This window comes from Excalfactoria chinensis, chromosome 1 (genome assembly GCF_039878825.1).
Source record: "Excalfactoria chinensis isolate bCotChi1 chromosome 1, bCotChi1.hap2, whole genome shotgun sequence".
Lineage (NCBI taxonomy): Eukaryota > Metazoa > Chordata > Aves > Galliformes > Phasianidae > Excalfactoria > Excalfactoria chinensis.
In genome coordinates this window covers 59,601,858-59,624,669 of record NC_092825.1, presented here as the reverse complement: position 1 = coordinate 59,624,669, position 22,812 = coordinate 59,601,858, and the positions used below count along the sequence as shown (strand labels likewise).

Genomic DNA, 22,812 nt, shown 5'->3' with positions numbered 1-22,812 from the left:
AGGCAGCCTGGCCCTGTGCCTTCCACCTCCTGAGCCATGGAAACCCATTTTGTTCTGTGCAGGCCAGGCTGTGGCTGCAAACCCAGCAGGTAAAGCCCACATCACTGCAGCTCTTCTGATAACAGCAGATGGTCTGATTAGTCAAAAACAGGTGTAGGAAGAAGTCCCTGAGATATAGTCACATCTCCAGATACCCTTTTCATGCAGCAGAAACAGTGCAAAAGCAGATCTGCTTTCAACAATCCAAGAGCATGGCTGGGCCATCATGACTCAGCAGGTGAAAACCTTATCCAAGTCACTGAAGCCTCATGAAATGAGTGACTGGAAATGAATCCAGACAGAGGAATTAAAATCTGAACCTATGCCTCTTATGCTGTGTATGTAAAATACCAGTTGCTTCCCTGTTTCTCTTGGTTTTTACAATCAGTATGGGATAAACAAAGCAGCAACATGATGCTGCTGATGTTGGCCCAGTCACTGATTTACCGAGCTATCCAGGCAAGGAAGGATTATTTTAACTAATCAAGACAAAGCACAGCATTTAAGATGGAATATTTTCATTAAAGCAGACAATTCAGAATTATAAATACTGTTGAATCTGAAATGATGATTGTTAATCTTTCCTCCTATAACAGTGTTCTACTGACACACACTGTAAATCACTCCTTTTTTCTTGCAGTAGATGAAGCCATCACACAAAATGTTCAATTATAAAGCTGAATACAATTAACAAGGTGAACTTCCTTTACTTTTACTGCAGAAGGGCAATATTGATGGCATAATATCGATGTTAATGCATTTCTTGTGACTGAAATTTGGTCTGTACTCGGTAATTCACTCACTCCTGTGATCAGCACAGGTAGCAGATCTCTCTTGGATCCTATTTCCCTCTCTGCAAGTGCATTGTGAATGACACCAGCAGGTTACACAGCTTGCCCAGTGTGTATTTCTGAAATACAGACTGCAGTTAGGTCCCAAACTCTCCATCATCTCTTTCAGGTCTATAAAATTAAGCACATTAGTCTGAGAATTATATATATATATAAAAATATATATATACACACATACATATATACATATATATATACATATATATATACATATATATATGTAAATACATGTGTGTGTGTATATATATATATATAGGAATTGCCAATAATTGAAATCCTGTTTCAAAAGGACACATCAATCTATTCTAAAAAATGACCAGAAAATATAATTCAGTATCTTCATTTCTTTATTCCTTACAGGAAGGTAAGACCCGTGCTTCACAATCTACAATTTAAACACAGGTGGGAAATTACTAAAAAATAAAATTCTGTCATTAATTTTCATTCTTCTGTAGAGATGAAATAGACATTGGCAAGTACTTGAACACTTCTACTAACTCACTCCACCCCTCTCAGCATCTTTAGGTGCCAGTATTTAATTACTGTTCATCCCCTGGTAATCTGCAGATATGTTCCCAGTTCAACAGAATCTCCTATCTGTCCCTGTTGGAGTACAAACCTAAAAATAACCACTTCCAGAGTAAAACTATATTTCACCAAAGTGTAGCTAAGCAAAGTTTTGTTGAAGATTTACACTAGTGCTGCTATTAACCTCTTTAAGAGTCCTAAAGATATTCTACAGCAGGGATATTCTGGATGCTCGGGATGCTCAGTCTGTCTCATCACTGAAATATAACAGGAATCAGTTTGCTGATCAAGTTAATGCCTTAAGGAAATCTGTTATAGGATGTGAAAAGCAGTAGTCCCAGTACACAATCCCTTTACAAATTATAGGACATGACTACAAAACCTTTCACTGACACCGATCCCATTTTTCTCAGTGGTTTTCCCAAGACTTTCCACAAACCATCTATGTAAGACACATTTAAAAATACTTGCAAGACGAAACATATCTGAAACTTCAATTTAAATTAAAACAAGTAAACAAACAAGCTATCATTGTCTGTCTCATTTGGGGGAGCAAAATTTTCACCTTTTCCCTTTAAAATAAACAAACAACAACAACAAAACCTGGTAATGATGTACCAGGTAATGGTAATGTAATGATGGACTCACAACTCTCCTTGGGACAGAACTCGGTTCTGCATTCAAAAGTAAAAAGGCAACTTTTCCTCTTAAATCTGTAAGCCAACCGAGGTTTGCATATTTGTCCCTACTATTGTGTCACCACTGCATCTTAGAACCTCTTCATTACTCCATGATCAACACACCACCTAATATGCTACCAAAGCCCGCAGTCTACTTGCCTTGCCTTGTCAAGGGGCTTGTTCACCAGTGACAGCACAGACGTTATGCCGTAAAGGGGATATCTTCCTTGAAGAGGTCCTCCACTGCCCCCAGCTGTGCCTCACAGCTGCCATTCAACTCCTTTTGGATGAGAACCTGTCCCAAACCACCGGCTCTCCACCTACGAATTCTGTGCTTCCAATGATACCCTCTAAAAGTATGCTGCAAAAAACCCACACTTTTGGGGTTCTTGTTCTTTTTTTATTTTTTATTTTTTGCTTTTGCAAACAATTGTTGTGACTGGTTTTCTAGCAAAATTCCAAGAGTTAATAACACTGTTATTCAAAGAAAAGGTCATACACCTTCCAGAGAAATAAATTATTGCTGTTTACTAGTAATGTGGCAGATTAAGTCCCAATATGTTGTGTGGAAGCACTACTGTTAGTAATTATGGGCACAGAATTCAGTACAGACTCTGATGTAAATCACATAGCCACAGCAATAGTCCTGGAAAATCTATTTTATGGGCCATCAAGCTGTCCTGGGCTAGAAGAGAACCAATTTATCTACCAGAAAGCTTGGATTATGATTAATGGAGGAAACATATGTAATTAAGATAGACACAGAAGACCCAAACAAACTTGCGTTAAATGCTTTCCAGTAAAAGATTAAGAAAATTGAAGAACAGTTTTAAAAGGATTTGGAATTCTGTCTTTTTAATATTACAATACAATATTTTTTCAGAGAAATAACCCTTGCACAGCTATAGCCAACTGGCCTGAAAGTCACAGGGACTGATGTTGACTTTAGTTATATTTGTTAAAATCAGTGTAAGACCATAATTGTAGATGAAGTTCATTTGAATTCACAGTGTGGGTGACTAAGCAGAGTAATTGGCCCCTTTTATTTTTTTCCCTGTGAAATATAATATCTATTTGAATAGCAGCTATTTTCTCTAAAATAGTCTTCTTGTGTAATCATAGTCTTTTTCTCACTATTTAGCATTCCACTGGAAGTTAACTACTGCGCTCTGCTAAATGACTGCGAGTGGTGTGCAGAAAAATCTTTTCTACCAAGGTCGCAAAAACACAATCCAAAATGTTTATTGGAGAAATACAACTTCACATGCTTGGAGCAGAAAGCAAAGTATGTCAGAAAGAAGATGATGCCACTGGGGGCTGCTGAAGCCCAGCATGGTGAGGTGATGCTGAAAGTGAGCGGGCAGTGAACAGTGCAGGAGTAGATGTGGGTGAGGCAGAGAGTAAAAAGTGGGCAGGGGAGGAAAGAGGCCAAGGGAGTAATAGCCAAGGGACAGATGGATATGTGTGAGAAATGGGTTAGTATTTTATTCTTTGAAAAAATACAGATCTGACCATTTCTCCACTTGTCTTCTTTTTAGAGTGGGACGTAAGCTTAGGATTGAAATGTTCTTTCTGGAGAGGCAATGTATTTGCTAGGAAGTTGCCTAGGCTTTTATATCTTACCAAGATCTACAAAATACTTTTGTCAGTCAATCCAAGTGATTATTCTGCCTTTCAAGCATTCAGAAGACCCATCCTCCACAATATATATATATGTATATATTTTTCTTGCATAGCATTAATAAATAAAACATCCACACACTCTGCCCATTTCTTCAAAGAAAATCTTGTGTGTAATTCATGAGAGAATCCATGAGAGGGCTTTTTATTATTTTTTGCTTTCCAACAAGATGTTGCTCTTCCTCTTCCCCTTCAGCACAGAATCCTAGTTCCAATTGATTAGTCCATAGCTTATCCTGGGATAAGCTCTCCACCAGCATTTTAGGTACCAGTCAGCACTCTGATACAATGATGTGATGATGTGAATGGTAAGAGAAACACTCAGAAAACATCACAACTGGAGTACAACAGCAGTGCCTCTGTGGCTGCACTAGCACAGGCCAGGTGCACTGCAAAGCGGGACAAAGCATCTGATTCCTCGTAAAGACCTCAAAGAAAAAAGACCAGTTGAGAGCCTGGTATTGGCACCTTCTCCCCAACCAGCAAAGCTGCCTTTCTCTGAACATGGGAAAATCCAGTACCCTTTCTCCTCCTTCCCAAAAGTTCCTGTTGCAACAGGGAAAGCTCAGGACAGGGACACAGAATATTTTTTTAAAGCAAGCAAAACCATTTTTGTTTTTGACCCACAGTCAAAATAGCAATATATAAATGTATGAGTTAGTGCTGGTCAGGGGAGGAACAATTTATAGTTTGATCTGACTGGTTACTTTGACATAGCTCCTTTAGCCGTCACATCTTTCTATTCCTCTAGTAGCACAGATTTAGCATTTCAGGCTAAGTACATATGTTGGATAAGAACATAATCCTCAGATCTGGGCATAGAAGCTCATGGTAAGAGGATAGCTCTGCATACAAATTGAATACACTGAGATACAGGGGGAGAAAAAAAAAAAAAAGCTAAAACACAAAATCCTAATATGCATATTGTGAAGGCCTTCTGGCATCAGAAGAAACCATCAGTTATCTAGTTTGGCATCTTTAGAAACAGAGGGACTAGAAGGGGAAAAGAAGGAGAGAGAAAAAAAATTGATATGACCTTTAGTCCGACACAGCAAGTAAAGACTTTGGATAAATACTTGCAGAGGAAGAATATGCCAATATGCAAAGAGGAAAAGAGATAAATGAGACTAGACCAGTTCAGTAGAGAAAAATCCCAGAGCTCCCATTTATCAGCCATTTCTGACAGCACGGAGATGGATTTATCATGGGACAGGAGGGGACACTGTATTAGCCATCTTAAGATAGCACATGCATTCCTGGGTGCGGGATGCAGCCATCTCTCTGCAGTCCATCTGCTTTCCCTCCTCCTGACTGGGGCTCAGCTCTTAATGCAAAAGACTTCTCAGTATCACTGCAAAAATTCACACTGGGCATCCAGCAATTACCAGTCATCTGTTGTATAGAACTGTAGGAATAGGGGGTAGCATTTCCAGACAAAGCTACAAAGGATCAACTCTAGGAATGGTCTGATGTCATTAGACTTTATTCTCGCAAGCTGCAAAAGACACAAATAATCAACCCACTGTGGAAAAATAGAGTACGTGTGAAAGCCCTGCACCCACCTGACATGCAATTGCATAGCCATCCGTGTTTTGATTCTTTATTCGTTTTCCAAAGTATTAGTAATCAGCTGAAGTTGTACATTAAAATTGCACTACAGGTGGGGAGCTCTGAGTCCCATCAATCTGCAGCCCCTTTCCCACATGCCCATAGTTCTGCTGGGTATGTATCACTCAGCTTCAGGCTCGTTTTCCTCCTCACCATGATCCCTGCACAGAGACCTCAGAGACTGGCACAGCTAAATTGAGCTTTGAAGAGAGCTGGGATTAGAGAGCCAAACTTTCTGAACTCTCAGTCTGAGCACAGCTGATCTGCTCTGGGCCATGCATGACATCTTGAAATCCTTTCTATCCATTTCTCTTACGCTAAATATAAAAGAGGTGCAGAGGTTTTTCCTCTTTCTATAAACTCATCTCATTCCGCGGAAGCTCAGTTCTGCACGATATCTTCACACTTTCCGCTGACACTTCCATTTCACAAGTGGCAAGCACATTCCACAGAATTCTCTCATTCTTCCCAAAATAAATTAAATCTGGCATTGTAGGGTCTTCAGGGAAAAAGCATCATTTTGCCTATCTAACAGATGACATAAGTTGTTGGGTTTTTTTTGTTGGTTGTTGGGTTGTTGTTTTTTTGTTGTTTATTTTTTATTTTGGAGGGGGGTGTGAACTGTAAGATACGACAGTGTGTTATTTACTCGAAGATCTGCCTTTTTTAAAGTTACAAGTAGAAAGCTTTTTTTGTGGCGATACTGTTTAGAAATTGGGAGACACAGAACAGAACTGTAGAAAATAAGGACCACAGGACAGGACAAGAAGGGACTATTAGAGACTATTTAATTTTGGTGTGCATTTGATTTAGAGTTTAGGTTATTTTTTAACTACATTGCACAGAAGAAAGGAATCTTCATACTAGCATGGACATGCAAACATCTGACATCATGAGCTAATGTAATTTAAGGCAGAATCTGTGAAAACACTAATGAATCACCAAACACATCCTCCCCTCTGACATTACAAATCATCAGTAATAAAATGCCAGTGTGACACAGAGTCAGGCAGCAAAAGCTGTAATTACAGCCCAGAATAACAGTTCCTTTGGAGCTCATTAACTGTATTGAGTACCTTTAATCTTGTATTGAATTTAGGAGCAGTATTTTAGTTATCAATACAAAAAGTGTTAAAAAGATTTCCAGACCATATTCCACATATTCCCTCTAGATATATATTGTTCCATCTTGATTTTTAAAAGTTTCTTTAACTGCATGTTGTGCTGGCAGATTTCTTCACTTCAGCATTAAGCCAGTTGAGACAGCCCTGCCCCAATACCTTTAATTCACATCACTCAAAAGTACTTCTGGAGTGAATGGTTTCCTATATGCCAAAGACCCAAATTTGTAAAACATTTGAAATGATGGTTCTCCTCCTAGAAATGTAAGTCAGAGGAAGGAAAAAAGAAAAGAAATAAAAATCTCAGCAAAAAATCCTTCTTGAGAAACGTGAACCTGTGAAACGAATTGTGCAGTGATGGCAGATACCTGCCTGACTCTGCAGAAAGTTTAAATGATAATTAAGGAACATTCTAACAATGGCAGCACTAAGAATTTTATCCTTGATGTTATATTTAAAACTCAAGCTCCGAGGAGTGAGAGAATGCAAGAAACTAGCGGACTTCAGCAAAAAGGCATTTGACTGTAACCCAAAGCTTCACATTCTACAAAGAAAGATAGCCTAAGATGAATTTTTTAAACGACTTAAAAAAAATATGTTAGAAGACAAGTTAATAGAAAAGTTTCATGTTCTTTCAAACCCCAATTCATTATTTTTAAAAAGGTTTAATTGACTGTCATTCATTTTATTTGGAGCCCTTGGAAGTTGTCCAGAGGAGGTGCAATCTCTGTCCATGGCTGGTATTCAAAACTCATCAGACACAGCTCTGAGCCCCCAACATCCTGACCCTGTTTTGAGCTGGCGCTTGGTCTCCAGACATCTCTTCCAGCCTGAATTACTCCTAGGCTCCAAGCAGATTCAATTCTCGCTGCATCCTCAAGCAGCCACAGCATCCCCACTCTATACATTTTGTGTCCAACCAGGAAACAATTCTGAATCATCCATTTTTTTTCTCAGATGGCCCATTGCATGGTCTTCCACTTACAAGGCTGGGGTTAGAAACATCATTGTTACCATCAACTTAAAGCTAACTAGAAGACTTCCATGAGATAAACCAAAAAGTGGAAAGGAAAACAAAGTTGTCCAGTGATATCCAACCAGACCACTGCCAACTTATATAACATAGTGATGACTCCAGTTGTCATTTTTTTATAAATACATATATTTATAGAATCATTCCCTGCCTTTGACTTGTGATTTTATCACTACATGTTCAGGCAAATCTACATGGCAGATCCTGGCTTTCCTTGCTCTAGACATGACTGCTTGTTGCTGTCTCAGTTGTGCTATGTTGTTGATTTTAGACAAAGAAGGTTGTTGCAATGGGAATGTGCATGAGAAAATTAGGTCTTTTCCTGCTAAGCACCAGATGAAACCACTCTACTTTGAAAAACAGCAGGCACAAACGCATAGATGATGAATCTCCAGCTTAGGGAACCAAATTACATTATTCTAGACATTTTGATGGCAAGATTATTCCAACAGTTACTGCTAATGCTAATCCAGAAATCCTTTAAGCTCTCATTTTATCCATATAACTAGTATTCATAGGGACAATTCTCTTCCTTGAAAAGAAGTATCGAAGACAAGCAGTAATTTAATTAAAATTGTAAACATCCTGATCAAGAAGTCAGTTTCTCTCACAGTACATCAGTGACCAACAGGTGATCCTATACAAACATGGCAAAGCACCATTACAAAAGCCAAGACCTAAACAGATCACATCTTTATTGAAGGTTATCTATAGAAAGAAAAGGGATGTGGCAACAACTGTGTGCAACTGGGACAGACAAAGCCTCCAAGACAGAAATGCTCTGGCATTTTCCAAAATACTGTATTTCTTTTCCATTTTATCTCCTAACCTCATAATATTCACAAACATATTTAAATTGAGAATGAAATAATACCACCTGCAACTGCTCTGGCTATGCCAGTTATTCTGGTGAAGCCATAAGGATGGGCAGTCTGGCTCTGCTCCAAGCTGAATGCTCAGGCATCATGTAATGGACATTTCAAAGTTTGTTTCCTCAACCTGGACACATTGCTTTCCTGCTTGGCTGATGTCCAACACCTGCTATAGTAACACCTACCGAGAAGAGCTGGTGTTCGACTGCCAGTTTGTTCTGCCACTATATGAAAGCCTCTTTGTCTCAGAATCAAGCACATCTGCCACAGCCAACTGGTTTTCAGTATGCTGCTTTTCAAGAGGCCTCCTGCAATGTCCAGGTCATTAAAGACTATATAGAAGGACAGAAATCTAAGTATGTTCAAGAGTCTAGAAAATAAATGCTAGCTTCAGATTGAGCTTGAGCACAATCCAAACTGTCACTGGTTCTGGGAATTATTTTTAACTCCATTAGCCTACTAAAGGGACAGGAATCAGATGTTCTGTTCAGATCCATATCTGAGCATGTACTTGTTATCTGATGCAGAATTTGGTTTCCATTCATTCATATTTCCATGCTATTGTTGCAATGTCAACAACAGTGGATATGTGCTGAACTTAAATCAAAACTCTTATTTGAGCAGTCCCTGGAAAGAAGAGAAAGAGGAGAATTATGGTTCTGCATAGGAAGAAAAGTCCCTTTTTTTTTTTTTTCCTTTTTTTGTCTAGTGTTAGTTACATGACTTAAGCCTCCTGCAAAGAGAACCCTCTTTCAAGAACAGAAACATTAAAGTGTGCTCCTCTTGCACTAGCTCCATCAGCTGTATTACAACACGCCAATCATGGCAATACAGTGGCCCCCTAAGAGAGAGAAGTCTACTCAAGATTTATCCAAACTGGATTTTCATCTATCAGACTTCTGGATTCCAAAACTCAAAATCATCCTATGGCCTGCAGTTTCTGCTACTGACACTGCAGTGAGCCCAAGGTCGCTAGCACATCACAATTAGCTCTGTGCTGCACGTCAAGCTTCATGGTACCACCTGGCAGAGATTGCATATCTTCCTGCTACAGCTTGATCCAAAGCCCATTTTAAGCGACATAAAGACTTTTATTGATTTTGCTTGGATTTTGGAACTGTTCCCAGAAGCACAGTAGACTCTCTGATAGCTCCCAGCATCCTGAGAATTAGAGACAGCCCAGCAGTTCTGGTTGCAGCTAACAGAGGTCAGTGTTGCACATGAGCTCTAGGTGAGATCACAACATTTCCATCCATATTCATGACCTGTCTCCATTTCTCTTAAATGCTAGTGACACTGATGCTGCCAAAAAAAACCTGGCAGGGCTTCCAAGACTACAGAGTCTTGAGTTGGTTTTCAAAGATAAGGTTAAAAATTTTGGATTTAACACATTCCTTTGTAACTCCACCAGAAAGGCATTTTAGACCATTGAGCATTTTTAAATACACTTAGGTATTCACTATGTATCCATTTATTCTTCAGAAAATGTCATAATTTTTCATGCTGTATGTAATAACTACTAGTTAATTATGTAAAATCCCATCCCATCTGCTCTTATTCCTTCACACAGCAAAATTAGAGGGCTGGATTCTGCAGCCATTACTCACAGAAAGAGAGGCATTGATTTAATGGACTTCCCTGAAAAGGGATTACAATATAGAATCCTCCACTATTGATTTTGTGACATCATAATCCTTTCCTCGGAAGCAGACGCTGATGACTCAAGACAATATCAGTGCAAGATTAGGCAGTAGCAGCTGAGTTAGAGAAAGAAAATTATTGAACGACAAACCTACTGATTTACCACAAGTAGGCAGCAATAAATTATTAGCTATGTTCTCTGTTTTGAATAGAAGAATAGAAGAAAAACAAAAAGGTTGAGCAGTGTTCCTCTCTTTCATCTCTTCCTCTTATTAAAGTTATTTCATGAAACTATTGCAAGCTATAGCAATTTTTTTTTTTTTTTTTTTGTGAGGGTTAATGGCTTCTCTTTGAAGGGATTAAAGTCACATTGATTATTAATTATTTTTGATGTTTTAAACTGATGTAAATATCCAGCAGATCTGATGAGCGACATCCTGTAGAAATCAATACTGAACAGAAGCAAAAGGAGCAAACAAAAACAACTAGAACAAAACAAAACAAAAAAATCTCTTTTCCTCAGCTCCTAAGGGAAGCAATTGTGACTTATTTCTATTTGGAAGGTATACTGTCCCTTGGAGAATACCAGCAACTGGCATGTATGATAATCACTTCTTGTTTATCTAGAGCATCCTTATTTTGATATGTCTATCTTTCAGACTTCAGTCAGAGCCTGCAGATATTTTGCATGCAGAACAAAGCGAGGCACAGTACTGCTAAGTAAATAATAAATACATTAATTTCATTGCTGTTGGAAAATATTCATTTTTCTTAAATCTGCCTTTCATTACTTCAGGAAAATACTAATTAGCATTTTCTGAGAGTGTGTGTGTTTTTTTTTCTCCCCTACCAATGCTCACTACTGCTCCTTACCACATTTAAATAGGTTGCATTTTTTTGTTTGGTTGGTTGATTTTCTTCCTTGAGTTTAAATCTTCTTTGCTGTTTGCAGACAGAATGGGAACTAGACTCTTTCTTTTTGTCTGCTAGGCCAACCAGGAACTATGAAAATGACTTCCATATGAACAAAGAAGAAATGACCCTAAATAGCTGTGGTGTGGATAGCCAACAGGTGCCAAACGGCAAACAACACAAAGGCAACAAGAGGACTGGGATGTTCCCTTGTCTGCTCTGGGGACTCTTCTCAGCCTCAAGGAACAACTCCTTTGTAGATCAGTGCATCTAGTTCAGAAGGCAATGATTGAAAGCTCTTAAAATTGAATGAGTTTCTAATTTGATTGACAACTTACTGACCAGAAACTACCTCTCTTAACCCAAAGATATAATCCAAAGTCATCATAACAAAATCGGAGACCTGCAGGTTTATAGCATGTAAAGCAGCTGTGGCTTGTTTAAATCCTACTGAAATAACCAGAAGACTCATATCTCATCCTCCTAAAGTGCACCGAGGCCCAATCACTTCAAAATCATAACTGTTAGATTGTCAAGCAACATTATCTACTTTTCCACAAAGTTCTTAAAAATTAATTTGTTCTTGTGTTTTTCCCTCAAGAGCTTTCTTTTTACCAAACGGCTTCATCACATCTCGGTCTGCCTCAAAACAGCAGAGTTGTTGACTTCTGTTACTTCCATTCAGCTGCTCTCAAGTGTTCAGCCCCTGTGCTTAAGTGTCCCTCTTGGATTTTTCCATCTCAATATTGCGCTCTATATTCAATCATAGCTCCTATCCTACATATCCTCTACCCGTGCCCGTGCTGTCACCTCAAGATCAGCATACATAAAGCTGAGCATATTACCTTCCATCTCTCTTCCCTGCTGCTATCATCTGTATAACCAATTTGTCCATCACTGATGCTTACTGTAAAGAACTTCTTTCTCTAAATCCATGCATCTAATTGAACAGAAAATGCAAAGATAACCACAGTAATTTGAGAATAGCACATGCTACTTTTGCTGGGGTACAACGTGCTGTCTTTATGGTAAGCCAGACATGATGCCTATCAATTATTTCTGGAACTCCTTCTCTTAAAAGCCACTGTAATTTCCTAGCATAAGAATGAAGAGGTTCCAGAAATGAAATACTGTGCATCACATTTGTCTTACTGGAAAGATAGAAGTCTTCTTCCTTCAGACCTGCTCCTTTCACTGACTGTATTCATTCCACATTATACAGTGTTATGAAAAGCAAGGTAACTTTTCCATTTCAATTATCTTCCATTCTCTATTCATTTGTTATATATTGTGGATGTGGCAGTCAGTATATACTGCTACATCAACTTCATAAAGATTTTTCTCTTTTCAGCTTTATATTGACAGAAGCTTAATAGAAAAGTTATAATAGCTTTTGTATGCATATTAACAAACCACTCTCTTCACTTTCCTGCTGCCCTAAATCATCATATTTTCTGGAACTTAGGAGCTTTCAGTGGGAAAGACAAAAAGTCCAGCCAGGTCCTATGTCCCACAGTGACACTTCAACGGAAGACAGACATCATCCAATATTTCATCTACTTGCTCAAACTTAATGCTTAGCTTCACTTACGATCCTAATTTCTTTTGTTGTGCTGTGCCAAAGCCCTTCAAGAGCATTATGGCTGCAATCCAGTAGAAGATGAAGGACGATGTCTTGCTTAGACTGGCAGCAACTCACTGACTTTGGATGAATCACAGGTGAGGCTGTAATTTCTATGGTCCTCTTGCAGACAGGACCATAGAATCATTTGAGTAGGAAGGGACCCTTAAAAGGTCATCTAGTCCAACTTCCTTGCAATGAACAGGGACACGTATGATGAGGTTGCTCCAGACTGACCTTGAATGTCTCCGGGGATGAGGCATCCACCATATTTCTGGGGTACCTGTTCCATTGCCTCGCCATCCTTTCATACTGGGAATTTTCTCCTGAAACTTTCCTCCATCAGATAACTCAAGACTAGACACAGAAGAATGGACAGGAATACACTGGCCCCACAGCTCCCTTCTACCATTATATATGTAATGTAATTGTCTGATTTGTCTCTTAGATTTGGAATACCTATTGAACTGTTGGCCGTCCTAGAACAGCATACTTCTGTGTACTGCACTCTGCATAAACATTTTAATTTTAAAACACTTAACATCTAATCAAAGTAGTCTTTCTTTACATTGCAATCAATTACATATTGCTACAAGAATATTTTGAAATTTTAATAAGGAAAGTGTGATCACTAATGTACTGTAGGATAAGAGTGCTTATGGTAATGAAGATGATACATACTTCTCCAGTAGAAAATATGTATAATTTTAAATACTTAAATACGAAGATAAGTATGATCCTTTTAAGTTGTTCAGCAAAAGCGTTTATTTCCAAAGCTTATTTTTCTGACATTTATCACTCTGACTCACATGGCCAAGTAATAAAAGCAACCTTCTCCTGTATTGAAACATCTAGTAAAATTAGTCTCATGATGGGTTTAGACACAAGACTTTGCTTAACACTCACTCAATAAACAGTTATTTTACAATCTGCTTGAATTTCCCTATAAGGTGACATCAGAAAGGCAGATAATAAGTGAGCTTCTGAAGTTTAGTCAGCACATTGTCTATGAGCTCTTTAACAAATGGCCCAAAGGTTGTAAAATAGCTACAGGCAAGTCTTTATTCAGCATGGTCCCTGTACTAACTCAAATGAGGAATCACCCTTGGATGTAGCATCTGACTGAAATGATGCCATCTAAAAATTGCCCTGTTGACCTCTTGCAGTTTAAGTGCAGGGCTCTCTCTTGATCTCTCTTGAAAGATCTTCTGCTGATTGTCCACTATTACTGCGCTGAAGTTAGAAAGTTGCTAGTGTGTAATGGTAGACTTATTCCACTGCTAGACTGTGTGCCTACTATAGTTCCATAAACATGAGTTGGCACCCAAGCATTCTTATAAATATCTTTGTCCGTTAGAATCATTCTGATATAGAAATAATCCATAAATATAATCCATGAAAATAACAAAATGAGAATGTGGCTTGTAGGAGGAGTCCTGAGCAAAGGGCAGTTGATCATAAAAAAATAATATATATACAAACTTCTTACTGAGATGATGATTTTCTCTCCCACATGATCTGTAAAGACCAAACATTTTTTACCTCCGTAGCTCGTCTGACTACATCCCCTCACAACAATCTTACATTAGTCTTGCAAAGAGAAACAGAATGGTGACAAAGTTGTTTACTTTGGCACTACTAGGACACAGTCATGAGGAAGAACGTACTTGTTTTCTCAACAAGAGCTTCAGTCAGCATTCCTAAGAGAGGTAAGAGATGCTAGAGGGACTCCATACCAAATCTTTTAAGTGTCCATTTCTTTTCTGGCTGGGAGGAACCAGTGATGAAACACTGGGGCTCTTGGCTGTGAAACCAGCCTCCCTTAAAAAAGGTTTCTCAGTGAGAAAAAGACAGTGTTCTGGTGCTATCATCTTTGTTGCAGATTATTAACATTAGATGCAAATATTCTTAAAAAATTACACTAACTGAAACGATTCCTTTGTCTGGTAAGGTTGTGCTGAGTATGATCTTACAGCACCTGGATCCCTTTGAATGTTTTCATCCATGCAAATCTGAATTTAGATCTCACTAAAACACCAAACTCCATGCATTAATGTTGTAGTGGACAAAAATGTTCTATCAGACATAAAAATTGTTCTTGCTAGTAGAAAAACCAGAAGGTATTGCTGCCTTGCACACAGAGCCTCAGTAGCATATAAAGACCCCATACGAAGACCTCAATCTCCTGGAAATGAATTGTGTTTTTTTCCCTTTGCACTCCTAGATAATTTTCCTGAACACTGTCATCCCTTCCACTCAGTTCATAGACAACCAGATTTCTGATTGTTTTCCTAGTATAAGCATTGATCAGATCCTCTTGTAAGTGTAACAGATTGATGATGTCTCAGCATCAGGTTTGGCTGTTTTAAGAAGTTTCTATTCCCTGCTTAGGTCTACTTGTAGACATAACACAGCAAGGAAACAAAACCACCCAGCTGCAAGCTACTAGAACTGAGATATCTGACCTACTAGTCACAGAATCCAGGACAGAACTTCAGCTAGTTGGAGGTTAGTGTAGATATGGCTACAGGAAGCCTGCTGTGTTGCTGTTAGAAAAGATGGGAAAGGTGAAGACAATGAAAACATGTCTGTTTATTGTTATTGTATTGTTCAGATGAAGTATAGCTTTTCCACTTAGATGTGATCACCCATGCTTTTGTCACATCAGATGAAAAAAAATACTAAGCAAGCTGCTAGGGGCTATGCCTCCCAGCCATCCACAATGAAAAAATAGAGAATGCAGAACCTCTGAAAAATGGCAATGTTTTAGGTCAGAAAGAGATTCCTCCAGCAGGAGGCTTGGAAGCTTTTTGCTGAAGTAAGATATAATTCTGTTCCTCTTCCAAGAACTGTAAATCTATATTAAAGTCTGAGATCACAAATAATGTATATCTCCTGCTAGTTTCTAAGCTAGCCATTGCATAGGAAAACCACTGAAGAATGATAGAGGTTCTAGATCACATCGCTCCATTTCCTAAAAAGATAATGATACTGCCCTGGAGCACAAAGTAATGTTCAGACAGAGCTGCGAATGAAGGAACTAAATATTGCTAGACCATAGATGACAATATCAGGTACATGAATCTGCAGTGGGCAGCATCGCTGTTGATCCCCTCCTTGTCACTGACCACACCAGCATCAACAGATAGCGCCAGGTCCTGAAAGAATTTGTCACCGTTTCTTTACATCATGAAATATAGCATGGAAAGGAAATGAAAATGTGCTTTGAGCTGTTTTATCGCTTTGCAAAGCTTGCTGATGGCTTTATAAATTGCCAGATGGGCATCAAGGCCACACCAAGCAGATACAGCTTAGCAAGTGACATTTGGACTGCTAATGCTGAAACAGCAAACACACAGGCATCAGAGTCATCAGTTCAGTACAGCTGCCTTCCCAACAAGATTAAATTGCTGTCTCACCTGGAAGCCAATAGCTCAAGGCTGGATAATTTTAGTAGTTCCATAAGTTAGCATAACCAAACAGCACAGAGCAAGGGAAATGCTTTGTTTTGAAATTAATTACCTTTAATTATTAGTTAATGCAAGAAAAAAACAAATGCACAGGCATCCAACAAAAGTCATAATCTAGTCACACGTAGCATTGCTGATGTGCCCCTGTCTTGAGCTACAGCTTCACCTCTCACACTATAGAATTCTGCCAGTATCCATCATTATTTTCCTGCAGCTTTTGTTGCCATTCCAGTCCTGGGTTTTCTCAAGCAACATACCCAAGGGCACGTCTGAGATTTATCTGACTCTGAGCTGATGGTCACCTTCCAACAGGAAAAAAAACCCAAGGCCTTGGCTGCCTTCAAGCCTTTACCCCATTTCTTTAGATTTATTTCTATAGAATCAATGAATCATAAAATGGCCTGGGTTGAAAAGGACCACAATGATCATCCAGTTTCAACCCCCTGCTATGTGCAGGGTTGCCAAGCACCAGACCAGGCTGCCCAGAGCCACATCCAGCCTGGCCTTGAATACCTCCAGGGATGGGGCCATAGGTACTAGAATCTTACAGATCCGAACTACCTATATACTGTCTCACTTTATCACAGTAATTAAAATAGCTACTTTTAAAAGCTGTAAAAAGGAAAAATAAATAAATAAATAAAGGAAAGAAACCCCAAACCCACAATATCATGAAATTCTGAGGAATGAAGTTTTGTCACTATATTAACATTTTACCCTGCATAAATGTACATTTCAGCAGTTATGAAAATGAGACAGCTGACGGCTGAGTATGTGAACAGATGCTGCGAACGCTTCCCCTTTAGTACTTCTGTCAATGCAATGTCAGTGCTAGAAGTGACTCCACTGCCGTTCCAGAATACGATCCTACACGATCCTACAAAGTCCCATTCACACAGGGAGCTCTGCTCATCTCTATAGAACACTTCCATTCGTGAGGCACTGAAGAGTGAGTTCCTTAGTTGCCACTGACAAATACTCAACAAAGTTTTCACTACTGCGGCATATTGCCGTTTAGGGCACTGGCATTTACAATCGGTGCTATTTGCCCAGGCAGAGCAGATGTTTTCTTTTAGAAGTTGCACGAAGCACATTCAATACGACTGAGGAACCATTAAAGCATCAAACGCATAACGATAAAAAACGCCACACCGAGCCAAGCTGGCGGCATTACTCTGAACTTTGAAAGATTGACCCGCCAGCAGGACAGAGCCGGCACTGATCTGGAAGCAATGTCAAATTCTTCAACGGCGAAGCGACACGCGGCTCCCCCCCGCCCGCCTTTGTTAGCCGTCTTTCTCGGCAGCTCCGGGGGAAGCCGGCAGGAGCCGGACGGGCCGCGTTGGGCGCGGCGGCAGGTGTCTGCCCGCGGTGCTGAAGGACAGCGCGGGGCGCCCGGCGCGGCTCTCCCACTACGCCGCGTAACTTCGGGCACGACGGAAGATGGGGGAGCGGCGCCTCCCCGGCACTTCTGGGTGTGGGGCGCAGCGGCCCCGCCTTCATCCCCCTCGCAGAGGGAACACAAAGCGGGGGCAGCCGAACCCCGGTTAAGCCCTCGCCTCCGGGGCGCAGCCCGAGCACACAAAGGCGGCCCCGCTCCCGCGGGGCTCTCAGCCCTCCCGTTCCCCGCACTTACCTTTAGCAGCACAAAGAGCCAGAGTAGGCAGGAGCGGGCCCCCGGTCCACCCCGGGCTCCCCGCCGGCGGCGGTCGGGCATCGGGGAGCGCGGCGGCCGCGGCCCGCGGGAGCGGCCGGGCGGGGGGGGCTGCGGCTCCTCTGCCCCCCGGCCTCTCGCCGCTGCCCCTCGCCTCCCTCCGCCCGGCTCCGAGCCGTGCTCGGCAATGGCGAATTGCGGCAGCATCAGGCTGCCGGCGGCGGCGCCGACCTCCCCGCCGAGCCGCGCATCCTGCCGCCCCCCGCCCTTTTATTTGGGAGTTGCGGCGGGGGGAGGAGGAGGAGGAGGAGGAGGAGAAGAAAGAGGAGGCGGCGGCGGCGGCAGTGGGGTGGGTGTCTTCTCTCGCAGGAGTTTGGGCGATCTCGCCGCTGCACGGGTAAGGAAGGGGTGGGGAGAGCGGCAGCGGGCGCCGGCGGCGCGGTGTGCCCACGGGAGTGGCCACAGCACTCCGAGCCCCGCGGGCTGACAGCCCGCAGCCGCCGCCCCGAGCCTCTCCCCCGGCACCACCTCTTCCCGGGCGCAAGAGGCAAAGCGCAGCTCCGGCCCCTGCTGTTGTTAACCTCCCCCAAACCCCCGCAGCACGTCTGCGGGGGACAAATGTCGGGTGAGCAGGAAAAGAACGATCAGACACCGGCTCCAGGGGCCACTGCCAGCGGTGATCACAGGGCTGGGAAACGAGAAGCTCAGGGTATAGCTCTAAACCTGCGAGGGGTGAAGAAGTAAGAGCTCATCCTGTTCCACCACCTGCTCAGGACCAGCGATCGTAAATGTATCCGGAAAAAGGTACTACATCCCGCGTATCCTGCCGACTGGCATTCAAGACTGTAACTGTGTGGATGAGCAGCTGCTCCTCTTTGTCTTGCTTAATCTGATGTCACCAGGAATAACAAAACACATAACCTTCCCACCACCACTACCAGCCCAGAGGTGGTCTTCTCAAAACTGAGACCCCACAACCACATCTTTTTGTCAGTGGCTGCTCTTTCATTCCTACCAAAATGAATTTCAGTGCACCTGTGAGAGTGACAACCAATATTGATCTGAGCAAAATAAGATCATAGAATCATAGAATCATAGAATTACCCAGGTTGGAAAAGACCTTGAAGATCATCAAGTCCAACCGCAGCCTAACCAGTACCCTAATGCTAACAACCCTCCACTAAATCATATCCCTGAGTACCACATCCAAACAGCTCTTAAATACATCCAGGGATGGCAATTCAACCACCTCCCTGGGGAGCCTATTCCAGTACGGATTGTTCTAGGTCTGTATCAGAGACATTAAACTTCAGAGCAAATTCAGAACCAGGTGTGGTTCCATTACTTGTATCCCTGGGCCACCACATCACTTTTGCTTAACAGATACACAAAGAAGAAAAGTAATGGCTGAATGAGAATAGTTTTAGTGTTTCCAAAATTCCTAAGCCATTTAGGCAAGGTGTACATTATTACCTTCTTGTAGGAATGTCCTTTAAGATGATCAAAAAAGTTGTTCTCTGACAGCACTGGTAAATCAAGTGGCAATGACTTGGTTTACACGTGGCATATTTTTTATTTTCATGTAATTTAGATCTTCGGTCAACAGAAGCTGGATTTCAAAGTGGCCAAAGCCAGAGAGGGATGTGTTTATTTTCCACTGAAATGGGCCCTCAAGCAGTGATTTGTCACACTTGATGAGGATTAATCCAGAAAGTGAAGGAGAAATTTGGGTCCTGGATAGATACTGGCCCACAGCCCAAATTTACAGCTCCAGAAAGAAGATGCTATTCATATCTTCATTTACAAGAAGCTAGGGACAAAAAAAGACCTTCTCAGTGCCAGCAGTGAAGGACACAGACCTCTCTTGGGTAGCTATCATCCTGCTGGTATTTTAAACGTTATCTCAAATTGGTATGCAAGAGGTTAACCATAGATAAATTCCCCTTCAGTGCACACAGGTTTAGGAAGAAGAGAGGTTGTCTGAAAGACAGGGGAGTGAATTTCTTTAGGAAATTAAGATTGTCATCAGTAATGAAGAGCCATGGATTTAATTCTAGTCAACAAAAATTTCCTAGCCAAAGTAAAACAAGTTTTGACATTCTGCTCCAACTAGAGTATGCAGAGGCTAAAATGATGATGGCTTAAACAAGATTAGAGACTAAAGATAATTGAAAAGCAAAAAATATGTATTGAATTTTAGTAGGGTATTGGGGTCTCAGAAAAACTACTATCTGAATCAAAGAGTTAAAGTGAAGGATGGCTGGAAGAAATGACAAGTGTTTCTAGTAAGAAACCTTTGATAAAGGGCTGAGGTGCTAAAACCTTCAGATCAGGCTGTAGCAGTACAGAGACATGCAGCCAAGAGAATACACGAATGGCATCCTTTTTAGATTCTGGGGGCTTAGTGTTACCCAAACTTTGAAGAAATTCCCAATGCTTTGTAAAATTCAAGTAATGCTGTGAATGGAAAAACATTCTTCAGAAAATAACTGTCTTCTTTAAAAATAAAATAAAATAAAATAAAATAGATAGATAGATAGATAGATAGATAGATAGATAGATAGATAGATAGATAGATAGATAGATATCCAGCAACTAAGGTCAAGATTTTGTTATCAGGGGTAGTAGAAGTGTTCCTGCCAAGGGAAGCCTACAGCTGAGTAGAGAAAGGTGACACAACACGAGCAAAGCTAACAAGCAACGACTGGCATGCCAGAGAGGTTGCCTCCAGGCTTTTTCAGTGGGTGAAACCTGGAAAGTCACACACAGCATTTCTTGAGAGTGCAAGAAGGCAGGATTTAAAGGAGAAAAAGGAAAAAAAGAAGTTGCTTTTTTTCTGAATAAGAAGTGTGAAAAGTTAATGTACTGAGGAAAAGAAAAGGAACAGTGAAAAGGAGGGCAAGCTCATTTTTTCTAGCATCTAAACAAAAACAGTCATTAATAAAACAACAAAGTTTTTTAAAATAATGAGACTGAGATATCTCATGGAATAAGAAACAAGGTGGTTTGTGAGTGTTCATAAGCAGTTAGTAAATGAAATACACTGATAGAAGGCCATTACGGAAGTCCTCCAAGGCCACAGTCAAAATCATGGGGACAGTACAAACGGATTCCTAAGGCATCATTACAGGAGGAGGAAGGAAGGATTCTGCTGCAGCAGAATACTTTGCTAATTAATCTGGATTTTGATGGTTTGAACAAAAAACGTGCAAACATAGGCATATTTTAAATATATGTAAGTAAAACACTGTGCTTTTGACTATTTGGCCTAAAATCTTCCTTCCCGCAGAACTAATCACAGGTCACATGCAGCATTATGGATACACAGCATGATGGATACACAGCAAAAGCAATCCATAATGAATTATGAATATATATTTTTTTAATTTAATTATTTATTTATTTTTGTCCCTTCTAGGGATGTTATAATCATAAACTTACGAGCCAGCCTAATTTATCAGGGTCTCTGATGTGTGTTGCAGAGGCACCAGAGTAGGCTTAAGGGACTTTGTTTCTCTGTAAATCCACACCAGCAGAATTATGGTGAAAGAATCTGTAGCACAGGGACCCAGCAGTGAGGCGCATAAGAAGTGTTACAGTGCAGGTGAGATTCCCAGAGTGCTGTCTGTGCTCACTAGATTTATTGTAATACTGAGGCGTGAATGATTTTGCGACGGTCAGTATGCAGGAACTTGATGCAGACATTCCAAGGTATTACAGGATGCAGATCACTAGAAGACAAAACCTTGCTATTGAGAGCACCAGCTAGGAAAAGGACTTTATATCACTTATACTTCCTGGAGCTCCTCAGGTAGTTTTCACTAACTGCATGAAGTTCAGGCTAGTGACCATGCTAGAGCTCCACCTTTAACAGAAAGGTTTGGCAAATTAAAACAATTGCAGATATTTGTACATAATATAACATCTCATCTGAACCAGGATTGTAAACCCCCTAGCTTATTAGAAAAGCATAAAATTAAGATATTTCAGCTGTTTAGGCATTTATGTGAAGTGCTCCTGCTTGTAACTTAAACAGATTTAATTTCAGGTTTAGAGTGAATTCCCCTCACGTCACTGAAAACCTCAATGTAAAACTCAACTCTACCATCTTCGGACAGTTGAAGAAGGAAAGCTCTGAACTACCTGAATTACTTGACCATGAGATAAACCCAGATTTGTATGAAGCTTTACAGGCCTCAGCAAATATGGATAAATATGGCATAAAATGAGGTTTATAAAAAACCTGTATGTAGAAGCAGTCCCAGTCTGTGAAATTTCCAAAGTAAAGCTATCTTTCAGCAACAAATGTTTTTATGGGGGGGAAAAAAAAAGAGTGTGCAACCTCCTTAAGAAGCAGGTTCCCACCTAAAATCCTTATCTCATGGATATCTTTCAATGACAAAATTGGATAAAACAGTAAAATAAACAAGTGCAAGGGTGGCTGGAGTAGCGTACACAGGATGTCACTTAGACGTTCAAGTGCAAATTTATCTTAGCTTTCTTTTTGATAAGTACAGGCCCTATGACTTTTAAAAGTATGTCCCACAGTCCCTCTAACAAACAGATCTTAAAAAGCTGTCAACTTGTCTTTTCATAACGAGAGTGATTGACACATTTCGAGCCTGAGAAGCTTCCAGGTGCTTGTTAGTCATTCAGCACAAAGCAATGAACTATACGACAAAAGGTCACTTCATGAGAAATCAGAAATCTGTCTTTGGCACTGAATCTCTCTCCCTTCAGAAATAAGTTTATGAAAGGTTTAGTCTGATATTTCTTTAATGATGTGCAATATTCTGTGAGATGATGTACAGAAAGGAACAGCTTTTGCAGAAGAAAAGCAGTAACAATGCACACAAAAGCCAGTGTGATTGCTTTAAAGTTTAAACAGTGTTTAACAACTTCTATTAACCTGTCCTACATCAGATGGATGCTACAGAGAATGAGATGCCTGAGAATTCTGTGAATGGAGTTTTAGACAAAGAAAAAAATCTATGAGTTTACTATTTTTGGGGAGTATTAAATATTGAATCAGTCTGTCATCAATACATATCTTTTTTGCTCTCCATCATGTCTCAGTACATATAGTTGACTGAAAGCAATTG

At 40.6% G+C, this 22,812-nt stretch overlaps 1 protein-coding gene across 2 annotated transcripts in view; it reads right to left on the bottom strand.

The window, feature by feature from the left end:
* The window catches only part of PTPRO (protein tyrosine phosphatase receptor type O), a 151,056-nt gene extending 133,002 nt beyond the window's left edge, over positions 1–18,054 (bottom strand). For both annotated transcript variants that reach the window (XM_072342099.1, XM_072342100.1), the window contains exon 1: positions 17,693–18,054. In XM_072342099.1, the coding sequence (XP_072198200.1) occupies positions 17,693–17,917 (225 nt within the window). In that variant the 5' untranslated portion in view covers positions 17,918–18,054. The remainder of the gene's footprint in view (positions 1–17,692) is intronic.
* Positions 18,055–22,812: the final 4,758 nt, after the last annotated feature.